Source organism: Hyla sarda, chromosome 12 (assembly GCF_029499605.1).
Source record: "Hyla sarda isolate aHylSar1 chromosome 12, aHylSar1.hap1, whole genome shotgun sequence".
NCBI lineage: Eukaryota > Metazoa > Chordata > Amphibia > Anura > Hylidae > Hyla > Hyla sarda.
Window position 1 is genome coordinate 71,043,196 of NC_079200.1, and position 26,973 is coordinate 71,070,168.

Sequence of the window (26,973 nt, forward strand, 5' to 3'; positions counted from 1 at the left end):
TATACCTCATGCAGGGCCTAAGAAGGTGGAGCATAATACAGGAAGTCTTGCTTTGGTGTTCTTTGTTCTTTTTAGGTCCTACACCGGGCACAATACAGTGAACAGAGCTGGGTTGCATGGAGCAGAACGCTGTCTAGACATGCTATCTCCTATCCAAAACATAACGGCTCCAGCCGTTGAGAACCCTGCAATCTACGCACCGGCTCATGAACACGGAAGCCTAGGGCTTCCTTGTTCATGATGTCACACCCCCTCCATTCATGTCTGTGGGAGTGGGTGTAAAGGCTAGGACCCCCGTGCTCAGACATGTTATTCCCTATCCTTTGGATAGGGAGAACCTCTCTAAAGGCGGAGTGCCCTTTTAAGTAAAAATATTTGTGCTGTATGTGGTATATGCAGTTTTTAAAGGAGTACTCCGGTGCTTAGACATCTTATCCCCTATCCAAAGGATAGGGGATAGGGTGCCTGATCGCGGGAGTCCCGCCACTGGGGACCCCCGGGATCTTGCACGCAGCACCCCGTTTGTAATCAGTCCCCGGATTGTGTGTGCTCCGGGTCTGATTACCGACGACCACACAGCCGGCGGCGTGTGACGTCACGTCTCCGCCCCCGTGTGATGTCATGCTCCGCCCCTCAATGCAAGCCTACAGGAGGGGGCGTGACAGCTATCACACCCCCTCCCGTAGGCTTGCATTGAGGGGCGGAGGCGTGATGTCACACGGGGGCGGAGGTGTGACGTCACACGCCGCCGCCCATGTGGTCGTCGGTAATCAGACCCGGAGCGAACACACTCCGGGGACTGATTACAAACGGGGTGCCGCGTGCAAGATCACGGGGGTCCCCAGCGGCGGGACTACTGAGATCAGGCATCTTATCCCCTATCCTTTGGATAGGGGATAAGATGTCTAAGCACAGGAGTACCCCTTTAAAGGTGTTGCCTTTTGCATACAAATAAATATTCCTAGCATTTAGCCATGATAACCTTTAGTCTGTAGACTTCTGACAGTTTTATATCAGTGCTCCCTAGTGGCCGCAGAGTCCTCTGCACTTTTTGTTCCTCAGTACAGTAAAACTAACCAAAAATAAAAGATTGTGGTCAGATCTGTCCTCCGCTTCAGCATGTTCTTTCTTGTGCTTTCATGTGCAGAACGGACTCAGGAACCCAGGAAGACATTTAATTACATAGCTAATAATGGTCACGGACGGCTGCGTATCACTTCTCTGCAGCTTGTAATTGATAAACAGAGGCCTGCAGCTGACGCCCTCATATATTCTGATTAGGGACAGGGTGCAGACACAGATCCCCTATTGTCTCCCCTTTGATCCCATTTCATAGGAAGACCACCTCATACGGGGGGATCTCAGCTGCACCTAGCATTTTGATGGCCAGACCCTTGTCACTCTCCAGAGACATGCAAATGCTTCCTCGAAGGTCTGTGAGAGTTAATGTCTGTTCTCCAGCCACTTAATGAGAAAACAACCCACACAGCAGATGAGACATGAAGACAAGTTTATTTATCACTATTTGGGTATATATGAGGGCTGAGATGTGCTGCAGCATCCACTTCATGGGTACATGCATGAGTCCTATCACAGATATCCCAGCAGAAATGTGTTATTTGTCGTTCGTGTTATTCACTCATAAATAGGCTGCACGTCACACCGGCTGGAATCTGAGGGGCAGCATGTTGGGGATATAGTCAAACCACGTCAGGCCCACACCTCTAGTTTTGGAAACGGGAGGGAGTGGTTACTTTTTGCCTCAGGGAGCAAAAACAATAGAAGAATCCCTAGGTCAGATATAAGACTTCTGATCATGTCTCATTCATAAGATTCTAGGAAACTAGAGCAGTTTACAGGGTCAACTGGCTGTAAAACTGCTGTGGCTAACAAAGGCATGTACTCCTATTTGTCCTGGTCCCTCTATAATTCGGTATGCCGGCCAATTTCAATGGATAACAATATAAAGCACCATGTTACATTTGACCAACATAATGATTTAGGTCATTTGGTAAATACAATACATCAATCCAGAGCTGTACTCACTATTCTGCTGGTGGGGTCACTGTGTACATACTTTACATTACTTATCCTGTACTGATCCTGAGTTATATCCTGTATTATACTCCAGAGCTGTACTCACTATTCTGCTGGTGCAGTTACTATGTACACACTTTACATTACTTATCCTGTACTGATCCTGAGTTCCATCCTGTATTATACTCCAGAGCTGTACTCACTATTCTACTGGTAGAAGATAGTGACAGCAGCTCTGGCGTATAATACAGGATGTAACTTAGGATCAGTTTATGATAAGTAATATAATGAATGTATACAGTGACTCCACCAACAGAATAGTGAGTACAGCTCTGGAGTATAATACAGGATGTAACTTAGGATCAGTTTATGATAAGTAATGTAATGTATGGACACAGTGACTCCACCAGCAGAATAGTGAGTACAGCTCTGGAGCATAATACAGGATATAACTCAGGATCAGTACAGGATAAGTAATGTAATGTATGGACACAGTGACCTCACCAGCAGAATAGTGAGTACAGCTCTGGAGTATAATACAGAATATAACTTAGGATCAGTTTATGATAATAAATATAATGAATGTATACAGTGACTTCACCAGCAGAATAGTGAGTACAGCTCTGGAGCATAATACAGGATATAACTCAGGATCAGTACAGGATAAGTAATGTAATGTATGGACACAGAGACCCCCACCAGCAGAATAATGAGTACAGCTCTGGAGTATAATACAGGATATAAATCAGGATCAGTACAGGATAAGTAATACCGTATAATGTATGTATACAGTGACCTCACCAGCAGAATGGTGAGTACAGATCTGGAGCATAATACAGGATATAACTCAGGATCAGTACAGGATAAGTAATGTAATGTATGTACACAGTGACCCCACCAGCAGAATAGTGAGCAGAGGTATGGAGTATAATACAGGATATAACTTAGGATCAGTTTAGGATAAATAATATAGCTTTACAAAGTGACTTAACTTTTTATGATGCTAATTCTAAATATAAACTGATCTAAGGTGGATATATGCTTTATGTACGTTTTATGAATGTTGCTAAAACCTGAAGTCGAGGTGATAAGCATCCAGGGGAAGTATAAAAGCTCTATTTACTGTATATACTGTTGTGGTTAGTTATAAATCCATCTCTTCAGTGCTGTCCTCCCTACTGCCCTGCAGATATAAAGGGGCACTCCACTGGGAAAAAAAATGTTTTAAATCAACTGGTGCCAGAAAGTTAAACAGATTTGTAAATATCTTCTATTAAAAAATCTTAATCCTTCCAGTACATATCAGCTACTGTTATGATACACAGGAAGTTCTTTTCTTTTTGAATTGCCTTTCTGTCTGACCACAGTGCTCTCTGCTGACACCTCTGTCCATTTTAGGAACTGTCAAGGGTAGGAGCAAATCCCCATAGAAAACCTATCCTGCTCTGAGCAGTTCCTAAAATGGACAGAGGTGTCAGCAGAGAGCACTGTGGTCAGGCGGAAAGGAAATTAAAAAAAAAGAACTTCCTGAGGATCATAACAGCAGCTGATAAGTACAGGAAGGATAAACAAATTTAATAGAAGTAATTTATTTACAAATCTGTTTAACTTTCTGGCACCAGTTGATTTAATAACTTTTAGGAATATGATAACAAGAATGCGCTAAAAATAAGGGAGCAGTGTATATACAGTATTTTTCTTTATGTAGAGGTAGTTGTAGCATATATTCTTGTGAACAGATATATATATATATATATTTAGTATTTGCTCTCTTCATGCTTTCTGGTGAGTCTTAGCTAGGACAATTCACACTGCAGAGATCAGCTGAGCTGAAGAAGCCATACACATTAACCAGGGGGAACATGACTAGAGCCCCAATCATGGAGCCCAGCTGCACCACCGCTCCACACCAAACAAGGGCGCTGTGACTTTGGCTGCGGAGAATAACTCCAATCATGACTTTTACGTAACTGAGCGTTCCAATAAAAAAGATCCAGGAAATCACCTGAAAAAATAAAACAATTTAAAAAGTTAATAATGCAGAATGCTTGGGCCGCTCACATTCCCAACCAATTGCTGGATCACCTGCGTAGGGACTTGCCGGTCCCGCCCTCGGCTTGGTACACACACTTGAAAAAGAAAAGATCGTCCAGCGCAAGGTGTGCAGGTAAAATCTTGCTTTTATTAGGATAATCCAACAGAAGTCACTTACAGAGGGTAGTGTCTGACCCGTTTCGCACCGAAGTGCTTAATCGTAGCTACGATTAAGCACTTCAGTGCGAAACGCGTCAGTCACTACCCTCTGTAAGTGACTTCTGTTGGATTATCCTAATAAAAGCAAGATTTTACCTGCACATCTTGCGCTGGATGATCTTTTCTTTTTCAAATTTAAAAAGTTGTAATATAGAATTGTACAACAGAGAATACAATGTCAACTGGTAGTCTCCAACCCATGGCTCCAACCCATGGATTAGAGAAGTGTTTCCCAACCAGGGTGCCTCCAGTTGTGGCCAAACTACAACTCCCAGCATGCCCGGACAGCCTTTGGCTGTCCGGGCATGCTGGGAGTTGTAATTTGGCCACAGTTGGAGGCACCCTGGTTGGGAAACACTGGATTAGAGAGCAGAGGAAGTTGTGTAGTTCTTTCCAGTCTGACCTCTGTTCATGTCAGGAACTGTCCAGAGCAGGAACAAATCCTCAAAGCAAACCTCTCCTGCTCTGCACAGTTCCTGACATGGACAGAGGTGTCAGCAGAGAGCACTGTGGTCAGACAGAAAAGAACAACTCAACTTTCTCTGTAGTATACAGCAGCTGATACGATTTTTGTATAAGATTTTTATATAGAAGTAATCTAAAAATCTGTAACTTTCTGGCATCATTTTTTTACACCTTTAATTAAGGCGCTCTGTAGAAATTGGCCTTACACCCTATGGGGCGCTGTTAATATATGGCCTTAGGGGACAGTGAAAATAAACGGCCTTACATATTAGGTGGCATTGCTGGTAATCGTCTTTATACAATATAGGGGGCACTGTTATTAATCAGTACACATATTAGGGGGCAGTTTTAGTAATTGGCCTTACACATTTGGGTACACTGATAATAATCGCCCTTAAACCCTAAGGAGGAGAATAGGTAGAAAATTCCTCTTTAGGCGCTGCATCTCCCAACGGATACACTTGAGTCGGTATTCGAATAAAAGATGATTTTTATTTTGACCAATGACGCATTTCGGGTATTACCCTTCCTCAGACTGGTAACCAATCTGAGGGAGGGTTAATACCCGAAACGCGTCATTGGTCAAAATAAAAATCATCTTTTATTCAAATACCGACTCGAGTGTATCCGTTGGGAGATGCAGCGCCTAAAGAGGAATTTTCTACCTATTCTCCTGCATACATTGTGGATAGCCCTGTACCGGCTTCCACCTCCCTACGACTTCGCAGCACCCCCCGGATACCTCTACTCTTTTGTACCCCATTTATTGGGGTCATACGCGCATATCTATTGCGCTCAAGGTGAGCACAATATTAACCACATATTCTAATCTGATCGATACACTGAGATAATGCACTAGGCGCCTGTGTGGTTTTCCTTTTTTTGTTTCCTGTCCTTTAAACCCTAGGGGGCGTTGTTAGTAAATGGCCTTACACATTGGGGGAAGCTTTTATTAAAGAGCTTTACACATTAGGGGGGCACAACTTCTAAACAGCCTTATACATTAGGGGGCCCAATTATTACTTGTCTTTACACAGGCGGTGTTGTTATTTATAGGTTTATACATTAGGGAGCGCTGTAACTGGCTTATTTGGCAGCGCTGTTAGTAAATATAATATTTTTTTTTTTGCACATTCTGTGGCACAGTTATAATATTATGAGTTATAATATAAATATTTACAAGCAAATTGTATGTGTATTTGTTAATGACATATATCAATTACTGCTCAAAACTCCTTTAAGAAATGTTTTATCCTAATAAGCCCTGGATTGTGGAAAGAACCGATAATTGACTATTACAGTTCCCCGTGTTGTAATATTTTTACATCCAAATTTACTGCTCCCCTAAGGTGCAAAATCTGCTGCACTCGGCTGAGGGAGAAACCACCAATGCAGGATCTCACAGAACAGATATTGGAAATCAATTGCAGCTCCAGATCTCTGATAAAAGATGCCTGGAATATTAATAGCCGTGCCACAGGTGTCACTGGAATGATTCTGTAAATCTATCCATATACTCTGCTTTGGATTCTGTGAAAAACAGGATTCCTGCAAGAAACGGTATAGATTTACACCCATCAGCCGGATCAATGTTGTCTTGTGTCTTTTCCATTACAGCTTCATTTCTGTGGCGGTGCCTTGGTACCCAGACATTGTAACAGAAAGTAGGAGCCACAGCGCCACCTTGTGACAGGATGCTGGTTATGGCTTTTTTAAGCGCTTGTGCCCATGACCGTGGCAGATTTGTTGCAGAAATTTCTGAGGCTGAAAATTTATTTTATACAGCTGAATGATTTAGATTTGGTGGCAAAAACACTGATTTCTGTAAGCCCAATTCGCTTGAATGAGACAGTCGCAGAAATAGTTGCAAAAAATCTGAATTTACCCTGAAGCTCCATAAAAAAGCGTAAAATAGCAGTCTATGGGGCCATAGTGTAACCCCTTCTTGCTTCCGCTTTGATATAGAATTTTTTTTCAAAATTGTTGCATGCATGTTGCATGCTTATCAGATGTTGGCTAATAAAGAATAAACAGCTTTAGGCACCTGACCCATGACCCAAAAAAAAAAACGAAAGCAATCAATGGAATATATGGAGAGCGAAAGCAAAAAATCACAGTGGTTCAAAAAATATATAACTGAGCAAAACGGTGGTGCAGAGGAATCCAAGAGGCAAATAATACTGTAGCAAAAAGAAAAAGTCCAGCAACTCACCGCAACCGACACTCAGTGTAGAACAGCCACCATGTGTAACCGGGATCTTGCGGGAAGCTCAGAGGCTAGAAACCGGTGAGTTTCACGCAATCAGCACTTCTTCCGGCCCCATGGGGCCGGAAGAAGTGCTGATTGCACGAAACTCACCGGTTTCTAGCCTCTGAGCTTCCCGAAAGATCCGCAAGAAGTGCTGATTGCACCAAACTCACCGCTTTGTAGCCTCTGAGCTTCCCGCAAGATCCCGGTTACACATGGTGGCTGTTCTACTCTGATTGTCGGTTGCGGTGAGTTGCTGGACTTTTTCTTTTTGCTACTGTATTATTTGCCTCTTGGATTCCTCTGCACCACCGTTTTGCTCAGTGGGGCCGTTTTTGTCATGGAGTTGGAAGAAGTGCTGATTGCACGAAACTCACCGGTTTCTAGCCTCTGAGCTTCCCGAAAGATCCGCAAGAAGTGCTGATTGCACCAAACTCACCGCTTTGTAGCCTCTGAGCTTCCCGCAAGATCCCGGTTACACATGGTGGCTGTTCTACTCTGATTGTCGGTTGCGGTGAGTTGCTGGACTTTTTCTTTTTGCTACTGTATTATTTGCCTCTTGGATTCCTCTGCACCACCGTTTTGCTCAGTGGGGCCGTTTTTGTCATGGAGTTGGAAGAAGTGCTGATTGCACGAAACTCACCGGTTTCTAGCCTCTGAGCTTCCCGCAAGATCCGCAAGAAGTGCTGATTGCACGAAACTCACCGGTTTGTAGCCTCTGAGCTTCCCGCAAGATCCCAGTTACACATGGTTGCTGTTCTACTCTAAGTGTCGGTTGCGGTGAGTTGCTGGACTTTTTCTTTTTGCTACAGTATTATTTGCCTCTTGGATTCCTCTGCACCACCGTTTTGCTCAGTGGGGCCGTTTTTGCCATGGGGTTGGAAGAAGTGCTGATTGCACGAAACACACCGGTTTCTAGCCTCTGAGCTTCCCGCAAGATCCCGGTTACACATGGTGGCTGTTCGGTTGCGGTGAGCTGCTGGGCTTTTTCTTTTTGCTACTGTTTTATCAGATGTTGTATTAGACCAATATGGACAGACCTACAGTCAAGCCAGGATTTGCAGTCATAATATGGGCACAAGAACGCATCAGTATTATGCTCGTGTAAAATGGGAATTTCTGAGGTATTCATTAAGCATTGGTTCTAGTGCAGCATATTTCAAAATATTGTACATAGGCACCATATATTGGTACATGTAATGCCCACAGTACCGCTGGAGAGCCACAGGTTGGGGAACACTTCATTACCCCATAACAACAATACCATCATCTAGTGGTCTCGCCAAGGCTTGATACCAAAGTAACGATATATATATTCTATTTCTTTTAGACTACAGTAGTTATTTTACTTTTATTAATATTTTTTATCACATTATTAACTGATGTAAAATGCGTACTTACGATAAGGACTAATCCCCAAGTACTGTTCTGCAGTATAGGACAAGGACTCATAATCGCTGTCATCATGTTATATGCCCCGAATCCTGTCCCCACAACTGACAAGAGCGCAAGGATCATAAGGGACCTGAAGGGTGTAATAGAAAACTATTAAAGAGTGTTGCCATGTGTTTATATGTACAATACAGCAAATAATTCCAATAATAGGACATAATGAGCAGAGTTTTGTAACAAGGTATTTTCCCTATAGCCAATACAGTGGGGATCAAAAGTTTGGGCACCCCAGGTAAAAATTTGTGTTAATGTGCATAAAGAAGCCAAGGAAAGATGGAAAATCTCCAAAAGGCATCAAATTACAGATTAGACATTCTTATAATATGTCAACAAAAGTTAGATTTTATTTCCATCATTTACACTTTCAAAATAACAGAAAACAAAAAAATGGCATCTGCAAAAGTTTGGGCACCCTGCAGAGTTAATATCTTGTACTGCCCCCTTTAACAAGTATCACAGCTTGTAAACGCTTTTTGTAGCCAGCCAAGAGTCTTTTAATTCTTGTTAATTCTTTGCCCATTCTTCCTTACAAAAGTCTTCCAGTTCTTTGAGATTTCTGGGCTGTCTGTCATGCACTGCTCTTTTAAGGTCTATCCATAGATTTTCAATTATGTTGAGCTCAGGAGATTGTGAAGGCCATGGCATAACCTTCAGTTTACACCTCTTGATGTAATCCCCTGTGGATTTCGAGGTGTGTTTAGGTTAGCATTCAAAATTTGCTGAAATTTTATTGAATCCATTTTCCTTCTACTTGTGAGATGTTCCCTGTGCCACTGGCTGCAATACAACCCCAAAGCATGATTGATCCACCCCCATGCTTATCAGTTAGACCGAGGTTCTTTTCATTAAATTCTGTTCCCCTTCTTCTCCAAACGTACCTTTGCTCATTCCGGCCAAAAAGTTAAATTTTAACCTCATCGGTCCACAGAACTTGTTTCCAAAATGCATCAGGCTTGTCTATATGTTCATTAGCAAAGTTCAAACGCTGATTTTTGTGGTGAGGACGTAGAAGAGGTTTTCTTCTGATGACTCTTCCATGAAGACCATATTTGTACAAGTATCTCTTTATAGTGGAATAGTGTACCACAACTCCAGTGTCTGCCAGATCTTTCTGGAGGGATTGTGAGCTGTTCTGTCTGATGTTTTTCTTGGTCTTCCACATCTTGCTTTAACTTCCACTGTTCCTGATGACTGCCATTTCTTAATTACATTGCGAAACAGAGGATATTGACATCTGAAAACTTTTTGCTATCTTCTTATAGACTTCTCCAGCTTTGTGAGGGTCAACTATTTTCAGTTTCAGATTTCTGGACAACTGCTTAGAAGAACCCATTGTGCTGATTGTTGGGGCAAGGTCAGATGAGTCTGGGCATTCAAAACCTTTGAGATTGACATCACCTGGTCTTCTCAGATGATGATTGAGAACAATCCATGACACTGGCAGGTCTCAGCTTTGCAAAGGGGGCAGTGCATGCTATAAATTCTGCAAGGTGCCCAAACTTTTGCAGATGCCATTTTTTTGTTTTCTGTTATTTTGAAAGTGTAAATGATGGAAATAAAATCTAACTTTTGTTGACATATTATAAGAATGTCTAATCTGTAATTTGATGCCTTTTGGAGATTTTCAATCTTTCCTTGGCTTCTTTATGCACATTAATACACATTTTTACCTGGGGTGCCCAAACTTTTGATCCCCACTGTATAATGGTCTACCCAGGCAGGGTTGTAGGGGATGCAATTTAGCTCCTCATCTATTCTAGTGCTACTTGTATACACAACATGCAGGATACAATAAGAACAATCTTGTTATTAAGCTATAACTGTGAACAGAGCATAAACCCAGCTGTACTTAAAATCCTGAAAGTTCACGTGACTTCAGTTGCGTCCCCATATTGTAGCTTTATGAGTGATGGTGAGTGTGACATGGGATATATGTAAATTACTAGCTGTTTTTTCCATTGAAGGGGTACTCCAGTGGGAAAAAAAAAAATTTCATGTCAACTGACTCCAAAAAGTTAAACAGTTCTGTAAATGACTTCTATAAAAAAAAAATTTAAATCCTTTTAGTACTTATCAGCTGCTGTATGCTCCAGAGGAAGTTGTGTAGTTTTTTCCAGATTGAACACAGTGCTCTTTGTCTGACAACAGTGGTCTCTGCTGACACCTCTGTCTGTGTCAGGAACTGTCCAGAGTAGGAGCAAATCCCTATAGCAAACCTCTCCTGCTCTGGACAGTTCCTGATATGGACAGAGGTGTCAGCAGAGAGCACTGTGGTCAGACAGGAAAGGGCAACTCAACTTTTTCTGTAGCATACAGCAGCTGATAAGTACTGCAATGATTAAAATTGTTTTAATAGAACTAATCTACAAATATGTTTAACTTTCTGGCACCAGTTGATATGAAAAAAAAAAAAAAGTTTCCTACCGGAGTTCCCCTTTAAGTTCATTAGAAACTGTCTGGTTTTACTATTGCAACCAACCATAGCTCATAATTAATTATCTGGCTCATAATACTGCGTGTGAACAGCCTGTAGTGGTACCTATCTGGTCTACAAGGAAAATCCTGACTGCACTTTGTCCTTTCTACCAAGGTTGATACATTACCATAGGACAGTCATAAGTATACCCTGTGTAATGAATGACCTGGTTTGCGACTAGGAGGAATAGAAGAAGGCTGCAGTAAAATTATCATCATTATTTTTCTCAGACTAAGGGTATGCTCACACAACATAACATTTTCTGTCATATTTTATTTTAGGCGAGCATTTTCATCCATAATTGACAAAAATGGCAGGCTGGTTTAAAAAAAAAATGCACACGTAACTTAAAATATGCCATCGAATTTTACACTGTGTGAACACATACCCTAAGGTTAACACAGCTTACCCTCTCTACTACAGAATCAGCTTCCTGATCCTAATATGCAATGCCAAAGTTTAGGTGTACTTTTAAGAGCCATCTTTTATTTAGCAATATGTCACGATGCCGGCTGGCAGGTAGTGGATCCTCTGTGCCAGAGAGGGATTGGCGTGGACCGTGCTAGAGGATCGGTTCTAAGTCACTACTGGTTTTCACCAGAGCCCGCCGCAAAGCGGGATGGTCTTGCTGCGGCGGTAGTGACCAGGTCGTATCCCCTAGCAACGGCTCAACCTCTCTGGCTGCTGAAGATAGGCGCGGTACAAGGGAGTAGACAGAAGCAAGGTCGGACGTAGCAGAAGGTCGGGGCAGGCAGCAAGGATCGTAGTCAGGGGCAACGGCAGAAGGTCTGGAATCACAGGCAAGGAACACACAAGGAACGCTTTCACTGGCACTAGGGCAACAAGATCCGGCGAGGGAGTGAAGGGGAAGTGAGGTGATATAGGGAAGTGCACAGGTGTAAACACTAATTGGAACCACTGCACCAATCAGCGGTGCAGTGGCCCCTTAAATCGCAAAGACCCGGCGCGCGCGCGCCCTAGGGAGCGGGGCCGCGCGCGCCGGGACAGAACTGACGGGGAGCGAGTAAGGTACGGGAGCCGGGGTGCGCATCGCGAGCGGGCGCTACCCGCATCGCGAATCGCATCCCGGCCGGAGGTGGTAACGCAGCGCCCCGGGTCCGTGGAACCGACCGGGGCGCTGCAGTGAGGGAAGTGTAGCGAGCGCTCCGGGGAGGAGCGGGGACCCGGAGCGCTCGGCGTAACAGTACCCCCCCCCTTGGGTCTCCCCCTCTTCTTGGGGCCTGAGAACCTGAGGATCAGACTTTTGTCCAGGATATTGTCCTCAGGTTCCCAGGACCTCTCTTCTGGACCACAACCCTCCCAATCCACTAAAAAAAAAGTTCTTCCCCTGACCTTTTTAGAGGCCAAAATCTCTTTGACAGAGAAGATGTCCGAGGAGCCGGAAACAGGAGTGGGAGGAACAGATTTAGGAGAAAAACGGTTGAGGATGAGAGGTTTAAGAAGAGAGACGTGAAAGGCATTAGGGATACGAAGAGAAGGAGGAAGAAGAAGTTTGTAAGAGACAGGATTAATTTGACACAAAACTTTAAAAGGACCAAGATAGCGTGGTCCCAACTTATAGCTCGGGACACGGAAACGGACATATTTAGCGGAGAGCCATACCTTGTCTCCAGGGGAAAAAATGGGAGGAGCTCTTCTTTTCTTATCTGCGAATCTCTTCATGCGAGAAGAAGCCTGTAAGAGAGAATTTTGGGTCTCTTTCCATATGGTGGAAAGATCACGAGAAATTTCATCCACAGCGGGCAGACCAGAGGGCAAGGGGGTAGGGAGGGGGGGAAGAGGGTGACGGCCGTACACCACGAAAAACGGAGATTTGGAGGAAGATTCAGAGATTCTGAAATTATACGAGAATTCGGCCCAAGGTAGAAGATCTGCCCAGTCATCCTGGCGGGAGGAAACAAAATGTCGTAAATAGTCACCCAAGATCTGGTTAATTCTCTCTACTTGTCCATTGGATTGAGGATGGTATGCAGAAGAAAAATTTAATTTAATCTTGAGTTGTTTACAGAGAGCCCTCCAGAATTTAGACACAAATTGGACGCCTCTATCCGAGACGATCTGTGTAGGCAACCCGTGAAGACGAAAAATGTGTACAAAAAATTGTTTAGCCAACTGAGGCGCTGAAGGAAGACCAGGAAGAGGGATGAAATGTGCCATTTTGGAGAATCGATCAACGACCACCCAAATAACAGTGTTGCCATGGGATGGGGGTAAGTCAGTAATAAAATCCATACCAATCAGAGACCAAGGTTGTTCGGGGACAGGTAGAGGATGAAGAAAACCAGCGGGCTTCTGGCGAGGAGTCTTATCCCGGGCACAGATAGTGCAGGCTCGCACAAAGTCCACCACATCAGTCTCTAGAGTCGGCCACCAATAGAAGCGAGAGATGAGTTGCACAGATTTCTTGATGCCCGCATGACCTGCGAGATGGGAGGAGTGACCCCATTTGAGGATCCCAAGGCGTTGGCGTGGAGAAACAAAGGTCTTTCCTGGAGGAGTTTGCCTGATGGAGGCTGGAGAAGTGGAAATCAGGCAGTCAGGAGGAATGATGTGTTGAGGAGAGAGTTCAATTTCAGAGGCATCTGAGGAACGAGAGAGAGCATCGGCCCTAATGTTTTTATCAGCAGGCCGAAAGTGAATTTCAAAATTAAATCGGGCAAAGAACAGAGACCACCTGGCCTGACGAGGATTCAGCCGTTGGGCAGACTGGAGGTAGGAGAGGTTCTTGTGATCGGTGTAAATAATAACTGGAAATCTTGATCCCTCCAGCAGATGCCTCCATTCCTCAAGTGCTAATTTAATGGCTAGAAGCTCTCGATCCCCGATGGAGTAGTTCCTCTCCGCCGGAGAGAAGGTCCTGGAAAAAAAACCACAAGTAACAGCATGCCCGGAAGAGTTTTTTTGTAGAAGGACAGCTCCAGCTCCCACTGAGGAGGCATCAACCTCCAATAGGAAGGGTTTAGATGGGTCAGGTCTGGAGAGCACGGGAGCCGAAGAAAAGGCAGACTTGAGTCGTTTAAAGGCGTCTTCCGCTTGAGGAGGCCAAGACTTGGGATCGGCATTTTTTTTTGTTAAAGCCACAATAGGAGCCACAATGGTAGAAAAATGTGGAATAAATTGCCTGTAATAATTGGCGAACCCCAAAAAACGTTGGATGGCACGGAGTCCGGAGGGGCGTGGCCAATCTAAGACGGCAGAGAGTTTATCTGGGTCCATTTGTAGTCCCTGGCCAGAGACCAAGTATCCTAGAAAAGGAAGAGATTGGCATTCAAACAGACATTTCTCTATTTTGGCATAGAGTTGATTATCACGAAGTCTCTGAAGAACCATACGGACATGCTGGCGGTGTTCTTCAAGATTGGCAGAAAAAATCAGGATATCGTCCAGATATACAACAACACAGGAGTATAGTAGATCACGAAAAATTTCATTAACAAAGTCTTGGAAGACGGCAGGGGCGTTGCATAGACCAAAGGGCATGACCAGATACTCAAAGTGTCCATCTCTGGTGTTAAATGCCGTTTTCCATTCATCCCCCTCTCTGATGCGGATGAGATTATAAGCACCTCTTAAGTCCAGTTTGGTAAAAATATGGGCACCTTGGAGACGATCAAAGAGTTCAGAGATGAGGGGTAGGGGGTAGCGGTTCTTAACCGTGATTTTATTAAGACCGCGGTAGTCAATGCAAGGACGTAGAGAGCCATCTTTTTTGGACACAAAGAAAAATCCGGCTCCGGCAGGAGAGGAGGATTTACGGATAAAGCCCTTTTTTAAATTTTCTTGGACGTATTCAGACATGGCAAGAGTCTCTGGGACGGACAGAGGATAGATTCTGCCCCGGGGTGGAGTAGTGCCCGGGAGGAGGTCAATGGGACAATCATAAGGCCTGTGAGGAGGTAGAGTCTCAGCTTGTTTTTTGCAAAAAACGTCCGCAAAGTCCATATAGGCCTTAGGGAGACCGATTACATGAGGAAGCACAGGGACACGGCAAGGTTTACTGGGAACCGGTTTTAAGCAGTCCTTGGAACAAGAGGGCCCCCAACTCTTGATCTCCCCAGTGGACCAATCCAGGATTGGGGAATGGAGTTGAAGCCAGGGAAGTCCAAGAAGGATTTCAGAAGTGCAATTGGGGAGGACCAACAGTTCAATCCTCTCGTGATGAGATCCGATGCACATTAGAAGGGGCTCCGTGCGGAAACGTATAGTACAGTCCAATCTTTCATTGTTTACACAATTGATGTAGAGGGGTCTGGCGAGACTGGTCACCGGGATGTTGAACCTGTTGACGAGGGAGGCTAAGATAAAATTTCCTGCAGATCCAGAGTCCAAGAAGGCCACAGCAGAGAAGGAGAAGGCAGAGGCAGACATCCGCACAGGCACAGTAAGACGTGGAGAAGCAGAGTAGACATCAAGGACTGTCTCACCTTTGTGCGGAGTCAGCGGACGTCTTTCCAGGCGGGGAGGACGGATAGGACAATCCTTCAGGAAGTGTTCGGTACTAGCACAGTACAGGCAGAGATTCTCCATGCGGCGTCGTGTCCTCTCTTGGGGTGTCAGGCGAGACCGGTCGACCTGCATAGCCTCCACGGCGGGAGGCACAGGAACAGATTGCAGGGGACCAGAGGAGAGAGGAGCCGGGGAGAAGAAACGCCTCGTGCGAACAGAGTCCATATCCTGGCGGAGCTCCTGACGCCGTTCGGAAAAACGCATGTCAATGCGAGTGGCAAGATGGATGAGTTCATGTAGGTTAGCAGGGATTTCTCGTGCGGCCAGAACATCTTTAATGTTGCTGGATAGGCCTTTTTTAAAGGTCGCGCAGAGTGCCTCATTATTCCAGGATAATTCTGAAGCAAGGGTACGGAACTGTACGGCATACTCGCCAACGGAAGAATTACCCTGGACCAGGTTCAACAGGGCAGTCTCAGCAGAAGAGGCTCGGGCAGGTTCCTCAAAGACACTTCGAATTTCCGAGAAGAAGGAGTGTACAGAGGCAGTGACGGGGTCATTGCGGTCCCAGAGCGGTGTGGCCCAAGCCAGGGCTTTTCCAGACAGCAGGCTGACTACGAAAGCCACCTTAGACCTTTCAGTGGGGAACTGGTCCGACATCATCTCCAAGTGTAATGAACATTGGGAAAGAAAGCCACGGCAAAACTTAGAGTCCCCATCAAATTTATCCGGCAAGGATAGTCGTATTCCAGAAGCGGCCACTCGCTGCGGAGGAGGTACAGGAGCTGGCGGAGGAGATGATTGCTGGAGCTGTGGTAGTAACTGTTGTAGCATAACAGTCAGTTGAGACAGCTGTTGGCCTTGTTGCGCAATCTGTTGTGACTGCTGGGCGACCACCGTGGTGAGGTCAGCGACAACTGGCAGAGGAACTTCAGCGGGATCCATGGCCGGATCTACTGTCACGATGCCGGCTGGCAGGTAGTGGATCCTCTGTGCCAGAGAGGGATTGGCGTGGACCGTGCTAGAGGATCGGTTCTAAGTCACTACTGGTTTTCACCAGAGCCCGCCGCAAAGCGGGATGGTCTTGCTGCGGCGGTAGTGACCAGGTCGTATCCCCTAGCAACGGCTCAACCTCTCTGGCTGCTGAAGATAGGCGCGGTACAAGGGAGTAGACAGAAGCAAGGTCGGACGTAGCAGAAGGTCGGGGCAGGCAGCAAGGATCGTAGTCAGGGGCAACGGCAGAAGGTCTGGAATCACAGGCAAGGAACACACAAGGAACGCTTTCACTGGCACTAGGGCAACAAGATCCGGCGAGGGAGTGAAGGGGAAGTGAGGTGATATAGGGAAGTGCACAGGTGTAAACACTAATTGGAACCACTGCACCAATCAGCGGTGCAGTGGCCCCTTAAATCGCAAAGACCCGGCGCGCGCGCGCCCTAGGGAGCGGGGCCGCGCGCGCCGGGACAGAACTGACGGGGAGCGAGTAAGGTACGGGAGCCGGGGTGCGCATCGCGAGCGGGCGCTACCCGCATCGCGAATCGCATCCCGGCCGGAGGTGGTAACGCAGCGCCCCGGGTCCGTGGAACCGACCGGGGCGCTGCAGTGAGGGAAGTGTAGCGAGCGCTCCGGGGAGGAGCGGGGACCCGGAGCGCTCGGCGTAACACAATATATAAATACATTTTAATAATTTACCTGACTAAATTATTGAATTGAATTCATTTTAGGTTGGATTCACACTGAGTATTTTGGGAAATTTTTGAGTTTTCATTGGTAAAAAAAAAATAAAATAATAATAATAATAAAAAAATTAAAAAATAAAACTGTAAAAAAAAAAAAAACAAGTGGGAAAATAGCCAAAAAAGGTGAAAACATTGGCCCAGATTTATTAGTCAAGAATGTTTCTGATTTTGTCTCAGACAGATTGCAACCAATCACACCTCATTTCTCCTTTTTACGGGTCTACTCACACATATAGGGGGAGATTTATCATTGCTTTTAGAGCATTTTTTTGTCTATGTTTTGGCGAAGTTCAGGTGCAAGCAGCATATTTAGTGACTTTTATGCATCTTTTGATATAGACAGTTTCACTCTTTTTGCCTACCCGTAGAACTTTTTCATTTTGACCATGCAGTGGTCATGAATTTATCATTTGCGACTTTTGTCAAAAGTCGCTAATTTGTGCGCAAAAGTACTTTTTTTTTAGGCGCAAAGCTACACCACCTACCAGTAGGCCTGAGAATCACTTCTACATTCCACCATTCAACCTTTAACCTCTTGTGGACAACAGCATCCCACTCCCCTTCTATGACACGAGCTCAGGAGCTAAGCGCAGGTCATAGCTGGGTGGTCCTGGCGGCTATCTGCCACCAGGACCCATCTCTAATGCCAGACATCACCGATCACGGTGATGCTCGGCTTCAACCCCTTAGACACCGCAATCAAATTTTATGGTAGCATCTAAAATGCAAGTAAAAATGTCACAGCAGCTCTGTGAAAGTAAATAAAAACACCTAACCTGCCAAATTTAGGACCCGGGAAAGTGTCTACTTGCCTCCCTCACAAGCGTCTAGAAAAAGTGTATGTGGTAGAGCTTTTCCCACCACAGCAGAGCTGCGCAAAATTCATCATCCTACTGCACCTTCTTGATAAATAAGATGCATGCTAGTCAAACCCACCACCCAAATAAACGTGGGAAAATAGCTCTACCATAGACATTCTTTGATAAATCTGGGCCATAGTATCCTGTTGTGACAGAGTTCGCCACTCAGGGATTGTCATATAATCAACAGAGCAAGAGATGGGAGAATAACCCCAGGTTTATTAAAAAATCACAAAACAAAACACAATCCACAGGATGAGGGGTGATCTGAAGTCTGGGCATTAATGGGCAACAGAAGGGCACAGTCACTGGGCAAACAATGGGCAACAGAAGGGCACAGTCACTGGGCAACGGGGAAGGGACAAACTGCAGATCCCGGATTCAGCTTTGGTTCCAACACTCCACACTTTAATGTATTGTTCACAGTCCACAGATAACAGCTCTACGTCTGGTGGTACCTCAGGTCTCCTGGGGGTCCGGTTCTCACATCTGCTCCTCAGTTCACAGGGGTCCACATCTAAGTCCACAGGTAGCACAGACACGATTCCTTGTTCCAGAAGGCGACCTCAGCCTTGGCTATTCTATACCAGAAATTCTCCAGATTCTGGGGCACAATCTCCCAGGCAGTGTTGTACTGAAAGCAACTCTTACCCCTGAGATCATCACACACTAACTCCAGCACAAGACTCCCCTATTACGATACTATATGTCCCAGCAGGCTCTGTACTAACATCAGGTCCCGTCTCTGGGACATCAAACACTACCTCTGAATCCCCCACCCAGCTCTTCTCTTTTAAGGGGGCAGGGGGGCACCTCCAGCATCTCCAAGGTGTCTTCCCTCAGAACTGAGGTGGGTAATTTGCATTCCTTTGGTCAGCATCTTCCTGTGTCCATCTCATGTCCAGACCTACCAACCATGACAACAGAACACCCTGCCCCCTCCATAACACATAGACAAATGGCCTAAGTTACCTACAGAATACATCTGAAACTCAGGAAGAATTATACGGAATACTTTGGTGCCGGTGCACCATCACAAACTCTCCCCCCTTACAATAAGTGAGCTGGCCAGGGAGTCTACACAGGCCTCTGGCAACCTCACTTATAGGTCACATTACTTCACTATTTTGAGGACATGGTTATCGGTTCATAGTGGGAATACAAAGTCCATTATACACAGTCCATTATACACAGTCCATAGTCCATTATGCACAATACATAGTCCATTATACACAGTCCATAGTCCATTATGCACAATCCATAGTCCATTATGCACAATCCATAGTCCATGAAGAAAGTCCAAAGCACAGTCGTATTCCAGTACGAGGTCTGGGGACGAGGTCTGGAGCTATAATCACAAGTACAAGACTTTCCAATATGGCTCCCAGACTCCATGTGAGAAGCTAGATCCATATTCCCTGATCAGGTGGCTTCCAGGTCAGTCCAGCCAGAAGGAGACTCTTCGGTCATGGGGCTTTGTGGGGCTCTTGATCAAGATGAAAGGTTCCCTCAGGTTCAGCACAGTCCATCTAGTCCCCCTTTCCCATAATACACTTGGCCACATTATATTGGTAGATGCTGGTTCCTCCTTTAGTCCATCACCCCAACACACAGCAGACCAGAGGATACAGTCAAGACCCACTTTGGTGGAGAACTCAAAGTCTTCAGCAGCAGAAGACAGGGGTAAAGGGGTCCCAACCGTCAGGGGACACAATGACATAAAAGGGTCTGAGGTCTCCCCATGTTGGAAGACACCACTGTCCTCAGGGCCACGGTCTTGGGCTCCATCACAGGCTCGCTTTTCCATCACTCCTTCTCCCACAGCAGCGCTCGATCTCCCCCATACAATGAAATAGAAGGGTCTGAGGTCTAACCATGTGTGAGGTCACCGCTGTGCTCAGGACCGGGGTCTTGTGCCCCATCACAGGCTCGCTCAACCTGAAGTCTTTCTCCCACAACAGTGCTCGATCTCCCCCCATATAATGATAGAGAATGTTCCTGGATCTCTTCACCATTGAAGCCTCTGCTGCTCATTGATCCACGGTCTGATCCTCCTTGTGATGCTCCCTTCTCTGGGTCTCTACTTTCCAGTTTAGTCACAGACTCTCCAATACTCATCTCATCTATGCTGTAGGATTGTGATCCAGGAGAGTCAGTATCCACTGCACCATCTTCATCAGTATGAGGAGTGTCTATATCAGTATGAGACTTGTCTACATCAGCCATTGAGTCATAACTGGGTTCCTTGGGTTCCCCCCAATCCTGCGGTGGTTCTGGCAGACAAGGCCCATTGTTAGGTGCAGTAGGAATATAAACAAAGGGCATTGGGTCTGCTTCTTCTTCCTCAGTCCCGGCTGGCCCATCAAGTAGATCTGGGTGTCTATATCAAGAGACTCATGAGGCCCAGCAGCATCTACACAAGATTCTCCACTTTCCACAGGGTCTAATTCTGAAGGCACACCGATATGCACTGAAGCTGCTTCCCCATGGCCTATGCCGCCACCATGCTTGACAGCCCGCTCTTCAGGACACTCTGGGGTTTCTTCTTCAAATATGTAGGTGTGAGACTCTGGGCTGACCTCCCACTCCTCATATAACTCTATAAGAGGTGGCACTCTATGCTTAGAGACCAGTTCCAGGCCCACTTCTCATCATCTGCTGTGGCCTTTGGCCCAAGTAAGTCAATTACCTCCTTGCACAACTCCTTAGCTTGCAAAGTAACTTGTTTATTTCTTGCCCATCTGAGAGCTGTGGCCCAAGCCTAGCACCCACCATCCACAGTAGCATCTGCTCCCATTAAATCCACAATCTCCTGGAAGATGATCTCCTGGATGGATCTCCTCCGTGTAGCCCTCCTGATCTGATGTTCTTTTGTCCATTTCTCTCCTCTCTGTTTATCCCACCGCTGCCACCAGTTGTGACAGAGTTCGCCACTCAGGGATTGTCACACAATCAACAGAGCAAGAGATGGGAGAACAGCACCAGGTTTATTGGCAAAGATCACAAAACACAATCCACAGAATGAGGGGGTGATCCGGAGTCTGGGCAAACAATGGGCAACAGAAGGGCACAGTCACTGGGCACTGGGGAAGGAACAAACTGCAGATCCCGGGATTCCACACCGGGTCCAACACTCCACACTCCAATATATTGTCCACAGATAACAGCTCCACGTCTAGTGGTACCTCAGGTTTCCTGGGGGTCCGATTATCACATCTGCTCCTCAGTACACAGGGGTCCACATCTAAGTCCACAGGTAACACAGTCACGATTCCTTATTCCAGAGGGTGGCCTCAGCCTCAGATCCTCTATCACTACAATTCTCCAGATTGTGGGGCACAATCTCCCAGGGCAGTGTTGTACTAGCAGCAACTCTTAACCCTGAGATCATCACACACCAACTCCAGCACAAGACTCCCCAACTATTGGGGTACTACATGTCCCAGCAGGCTCTGTACTAACAACAGGTCCTGTCTCTGGGACATCACACACTACTCTGAATCCCCACCCAGCTCTTCTTACCTTCCCAGATTCCTGAAGGGGAAGGGGGGCACCTCCAGCGTCTCCAAGGTGTCTTCCCTCAGACCTAAGGTGGGCAGCAGGAATAATTTGCATTTTCAGCATCTTCCTGTGTCCATCTCATGTCCAGACCTACCAACCATGACAACAGAACACCCTGCCCCCTCCATAACACATAGACAAATGGCCTAAGTTACCTACAAAATAAATCTGAATCTCAGGAAGAATTATGAGGAATACTTTGGTGCTGGTTCACCATCACACCTGTATTTGATGTGCTGTAGATTTCAATGTAAAGTAAATGACTGAACACAGCTTCAAATCCTATGCATCAAATATGCACAGGATACTGTACGTGTGAATAGACCCAAACATAGCAATAAAAGCTGAGCTGTGATTGGTTGCTATGGGGGCAATTTATCAAAACCTGTCCAGAGGAAAAGTTGCTGAGTTGCCCATAGCAACCAATCAGATCGCTACTTTCATTTTAAAAAAAGGCCTCTTCAAAATGAAAGAAGCGATCTGATTGGTTGCTATGGGCAACTGGGCAACTTTTCCTCTGGACAGGTTTTGATAAATTGCCCCCATAGTATATGCCTGAAACAAAAATCAGACAGATTGGTAAATCTGGGCCATTGCCCCAGCCTGGAGTTTTAATCAGATTTTTTTAGTACATATTAAAAGGGAATGTCCCCTTACCATTTACTTAAAACAGACTATGAGAACCGGTACTTTTTTTTTTTCAAATTCTCACTGATACCAGTTACTGACACTTTTTCAATGTCATGTGACAGCAAAGGTGGCTCTAGATTTTGTTAGGTGAAGGCTTAGGCGAACGTCTGACATTAGACCCTTACTGACAATCATAATTAGGATATTCCCCAAGTAGTTAGGTAACAAATCCCCCCCCTCCCTTCCCAATTAAGTACAAGCCACCAGTAGGTAGGGAATCCCTCCTATTAGGTAGAAGCCCCCAGTAGGTAAGTAGGTAGGTAATCCTCCCCTTCTAGGTAAAAGCCCCCAGAAGATAGGTGGGGAATCCCCCTATAAGGATGATGTTCTAAGAAGGTAGGTAATAATAAAAAAAAACACTCACCTTCACTTTGCTCCTACGTTGAGGCCTTTGCATCCTCAGTTCTGTAAGTGATGCAGGACCTTCTTCTTAATCTCATTGCACAGCAGGCCATTCATCACTCCAGGTAGTGTAATGAACAATAAAGAGGCCTCTTTATGCGAGTGGAGGGAACTTATTGGGGGTCTCAGGATAGATTTTTATGGTCTGCAGGTATCAAGATTGGTATCGAGGACATTTGCCCCAGTACAAGTACTCATGCAATTGTCCGGTATCAGTGCTGATAGTGATACCAGCATCAGTGTCAGGACATCCCTACATATTTAATTAGTGAAACTCTTTACATCTAAATGCATGTGCTGAAAAAGTTGTCTCGTGATAAGAATCTCCATTAATTAAAAAATTGTGTGCAAACATTATCTCTTACCTGCTAGGTAGGAACATGGCAATGAGGCAAGCCAGAGGATTAGCCATGGAGCCCAGTGCAGCAGAAAGATGGTAAGCCAAGTTACCATATGGCATGCAAGAGTATGTCTGAATAGATGGCAAAATTCCATTGGTGAGAGCATTCACCCATCCAGTAAGAAAGTAAATTAGAGCGTAGTGACCCCAAGAATACTTTACTTTATTAGTATCTGGGTCTGAAGAATTCCCGCTGTCATACTTGATGTCCTCTGTGCTCTTACTTGTATCAGAAGGCCCCGAATTACATGAAAGCTTCACATCAGTCGTAGAGTAAGAATTAAGGGTGACAGAACTCTGAAGTAAGGAAGTATTGGAGCTGTCTTCCTGGGATAGTCTCGTTAAGAAGAAAAAAGCCACCAGGCAGAAAACCATCATAATTGTGAGAAGGAACAAGAAGACTTGAACAGAGAAGTTGGCTGGAAGGTATTGGGTTTCTATGTAGTATCCACCATCTGTAGCATTCAACCAAGGTTGAGTTGTGTTCTCATTTCGTGTAACATTCACACACTTCATCATTCCAACGCCTTGAATCAGAGACAGTAATCCGGGAAAGAGACCACTGAGCCCCTCGCCAATGAAGTATGTAGTTATGTACTTGGGTTGTAGTTGCATCATGAAGGGCAGGAAGGTCACTGATGAAGTACAATCCACCACCGACAAGAAAAAGGTTAAGATCAGGAATCCTGTACTGTGTAGCTGCCCGGCAATCCAGGTGGTTTCTTTCCAGAAAAAGGCCAACAGAAACAAAGCCACGATTCCCAGGACAATAATAATATATATAATCACAACCTCTTTCACCCAGCCAGGCTTTGCCTTGTGCATTATAGTAACAAATAGAGGGCCAATGTTGGCCATTTGGATAAGGATGGTAAGATATGATGGTAAGTACCATCCTTCAGGAACATCATTCACTATAAGTGGAAGTTCTACCCATAGACCGTTGATAGCAACCCATGCACCGGTTCCAAAGATACACGCCAACAGGTGAGTAACAAAAGCCATGTCTGACTACTTTGCTCTGTCCTCAAGGTTTCCAAGCAGTAGAGACTGTCCACTAAAAGGTCAAAGGATCATGGATGGTCAGAGGTGGCCTGTTATATGACCGTGTCTTCCAGAAGAGAGTTCTCTGTACATATCAGCTGATCAATCCTACAAAGAAAACAGAGCAGTCACCTTGGTGAAGGTATTCTCCAGGAATATTGAAGCATAAGACTTTCTGTTAAAGTGTCTAAGGATCTTAGATCTTTAAGTTAATAATCTAAAGGAATTTCGCATTTTAGTCTAAATGGAAGACACTGTAAAATGAAAACAATGAAATTCTTACCCATTGCATGCCTATTACTTAAGCAGTTCTCTCAGAGTAGCCAAGGGGGAAGTGAGGACGTCTGGTGAGTCGATGTTCTCTTTGCAAATCACAAGGCTAAACAAGAGAAGAAAATGTGCTCATGTTCTGAGGTAAAGTACAGGCCGTATTCTGTCCTACTGCAGCACGCTGCCTCCACTAAATACTGTACATCTTATCTCATCTTCTGTAGCCAAAGTCCATTCTGTCATGAAGCAGCTGAACTCCTGCACCTCCTGTAATACCCCTGAGCTGTTGCAAAACTACTGGAGGGCCACAGGCTGTCAGGGCATGATGGGAATTGTAGTTTTGCAACAGCTGGAGAGCCATAGGCTGTCAAGGCATAATGGGAGTTGTAGATTATCACCAGTCAAACTCATAGCAGGAACTCAATTTTTGGTCCAATATTCTGTCCTGATTATATCATTTACGGGTCATTTTCTTCTGATACAGAGCTTCATGTCCCCTGCATAGACATAGATTGTTGGTTGCCTGCAGACATCACTAGGAGGAACTGGTTACTGTTTCATTATTGAATTCACGGTATAAGCTCCCTATCTGGAGCTCCATAAAAAAAAATTAAAAAAACAGATAAATTGGCACCAAATTTTGGACCTGCACCCATTTAGAGTAAAAGAGAAACACTATGGTGTTGAAGGGTGGACACTGGGGGAAAATTTACATTTTCAAGTTCTTTTTACCCCTTTTTGCCTGGACATATGTCATGTGTACTTCCCCCACATATATCAAAGAGGTGTACATTTTTTTTAAATATAAATAGCAAAGTAGCTTAGATGTAGACAAGTTTCTAAATGTGGTCCTGGATGGTGTGAGTTTGCACCTAAAGGTCATGCTTTGCACATTAATTTACGCCAAAAAGAAATGCGGTGGCCCAGTACGGGATTTGTTACCCTGTAACCTTGCTGCCCTGTCAGGCAGCCTCCCAGAAGGCCCCCCCTGCATCTGTTCTACTGTAATTGTATATTATCCCCTATGCTATGTATATAAAGAATTGTGGTGGCCCAGAGGTGTTACCTCGTACCCTTGCTGCCCTATCAGGAAGCCTCCCTGCAGTGTATAATCCCTATGTTATATATGTAAGAGTGTTATATCTTTAAGACTGTTTACCATGTGATTTGTCATGTGATTGTTACCCAGGAGGTATCAGTGACCAGGTGACCTAGGGGTTACCAATGGGACCACACCAGAACCTCCCCCATATAAGCCCTGGGTGGAGCCTCTGCTCTCTTAGTCTTTGCTGAGGTCCAGTCAAGCTGTGCCTAAGTTTGTGTCCAGAGTCATAAGAGGCCTCAAGTCCAGTCTGCAGCCACAAGCTACAAACCTGCAAGTAAGCCACAGTCTTGTCAGTCATCAGTCACAAGTCAAGTCAGTCACAGTCATCATTTGTCAAGTCAACGTGGCCAGCATTAAATTGACCCCATCTACTAGAAGTCCCAGCAAGACCTTAAGGTCTCTGAAGACAAGAGTGTGTCTGGAGTCATAGGAGGCCTCAAGTCAAGTCTGCAGCCACAAGCTACAAGTCTACAAGTAAGCTAAAGTCACAGCTTAGTCAGTCTCCAGTCAAGTCACTGTCATCTATTGTCAAGTCAATGTGGCCTGCACTAAATTGTCCAAAACCACTGCAAGCCCCAGCAAGCCCTTAAGGCCTCTGAAGTCACTGGTCACCTCTGTGGGCCTGGCTATACTGTATAGACTGTACCATCTGTCACTCAGTAAAGCTACCGTTATCCGTAACTTGGCGTCGGAGTCATTATTGCCCCCGTGCCTAGCCCAGTATCCAGCGGTATACCTTCGGGTGGTACTGAGGATAAACCATGCCCTGGCATCACGAATACAAGGGGTTAATGCCATCTGCCCCTAGGGTACTTCCATCTGCCTTGCATCACACCCTCTACCACAGACGCATTTCAGAAATACAGTACCACTGCAAAGCTAAACAAATAGAACACTACTTTCTACAAAAGCACTTACTGCTACACCATGTAAATAGGCAGAAACCTCTTGCGCAAAAATGCCACTGTGCAAAGATTTGCGCCTAGGACAGACAACAAAATTGCTCTGCCACTAATTATAAATTCCCACCATTATACTGTACTTTACCCCTTAAGGACTGAGGGTTTTTCCGTTTTTGCACCTTCATTTTTTCCTCCTTACCTTTTAAAAATCATAACCCTTTCAATTTTGCTCCTAAAAATCCATATGGTGGCTTATTTTTTGCGCCACTATTTCTACTTTGTATTGACATCAATTATTTTACCCAAAAATCTACGGCGAAACAAAAAAAAATAATAATTGTGCAACAAAACTGAAGAAAAAACGCCATTTTGTAACATTTAGGGGCTTCCGTTTCTACCCAGTAAATTTTTCAGTAAAAATGACACCTTCTCTTTATTCTGTAGATCCATATGATTAAAATGATCCCCTACTTATATAGGTTTGATTTTGTCGTACTTCTGGAAAAAATCATAACTACATGCCCGAAAATGAATATGTTTAACCCCTTACAGTAAATGGACGTTTATGAACGTCCATTTTTCCTGTGACTTAAGGCAAATGG

At 45.1% G+C, this 26,973-nt stretch overlaps 2 protein-coding genes across 3 annotated transcripts in view; one reads left to right on the forward strand and one right to left on the reverse strand.

Moving 5' to 3' along the window:
• Window positions 1-3,733: 3,733 nt before the first annotated feature.
• On the reverse strand, window positions 3,734-25,638 carry SLC52A3 (solute carrier family 52 member 3). 2 transcript variants are annotated; one of them, XM_056549192.1, is made up of 5 exons: window positions 25,524-25,638; window positions 24,378-24,473; window positions 23,016-24,202; window positions 8,405-8,528; window positions 3,773-4,042 (listed from the first exon to the last, which is right to left on the reverse strand). In XM_056549192.1, the coding sequence occupies exons 3-5, from the start codon at window positions 24,053-24,055 to the stop codon at window positions 3,830-3,832; spliced, it is 1,377 nt and encodes a 458-aa protein (XP_056405167.1). In that variant the 5' UTR covers window positions 24,056-24,202; window positions 24,378-24,473; window positions 25,524-25,638; the 3' UTR covers window positions 3,773-3,829. The 2 variants fall into 2 exon arrangements, with proteins under 2 accessions (XP_056405169.1, XP_056405167.1); XM_056549194.1 differs by lacking the exon at window positions 25,524-25,638 and having other exon boundaries at window positions 3,734-4,042; window positions 24,378-25,469.
• A 210-nt stretch (window positions 25,639-25,848) lies between these two features.
• Window positions 25,849-26,973, forward strand: part of FAM110A (family with sequence similarity 110 member A) — a 116,560-nt gene continuing 115,435 nt past the window's right edge. The window contains exon 1 of the mRNA XM_056549197.1: window positions 25,849-25,943. The gene's annotated coding sequence lies outside the window, so the exon portion shown is untranslated. The remainder of the gene's footprint in view (window positions 25,944-26,973) is intronic.

What these genes read in the sequence shown, in the direction of transcription:
- SLC52A3 (XM_056549194.1), bottom strand. Translation starts at nt 24,055, where the DNA reads ATGGCTTTTGTTACTCACCTGTTGGCGTGTATCTTTGGAACCGGTGCA. An exon ending in GCCATGTTCCTACCTAGCAG is followed by an intron (nt 8,529 to 23,015) that starts GTAAGAGATAAT and finishes TACACCCTTCAG; the next exon opens with GTCCCTTATGATCCTTGCGC. An exon ending in CTTGGGGATTAGTCCTTATC is followed by an intron (nt 4,043 to 8,404) that starts GTAAGTACGCAT and finishes TTATTTTTTCAG; the next exon opens with GTGATTTCCTGGATCTTTTT.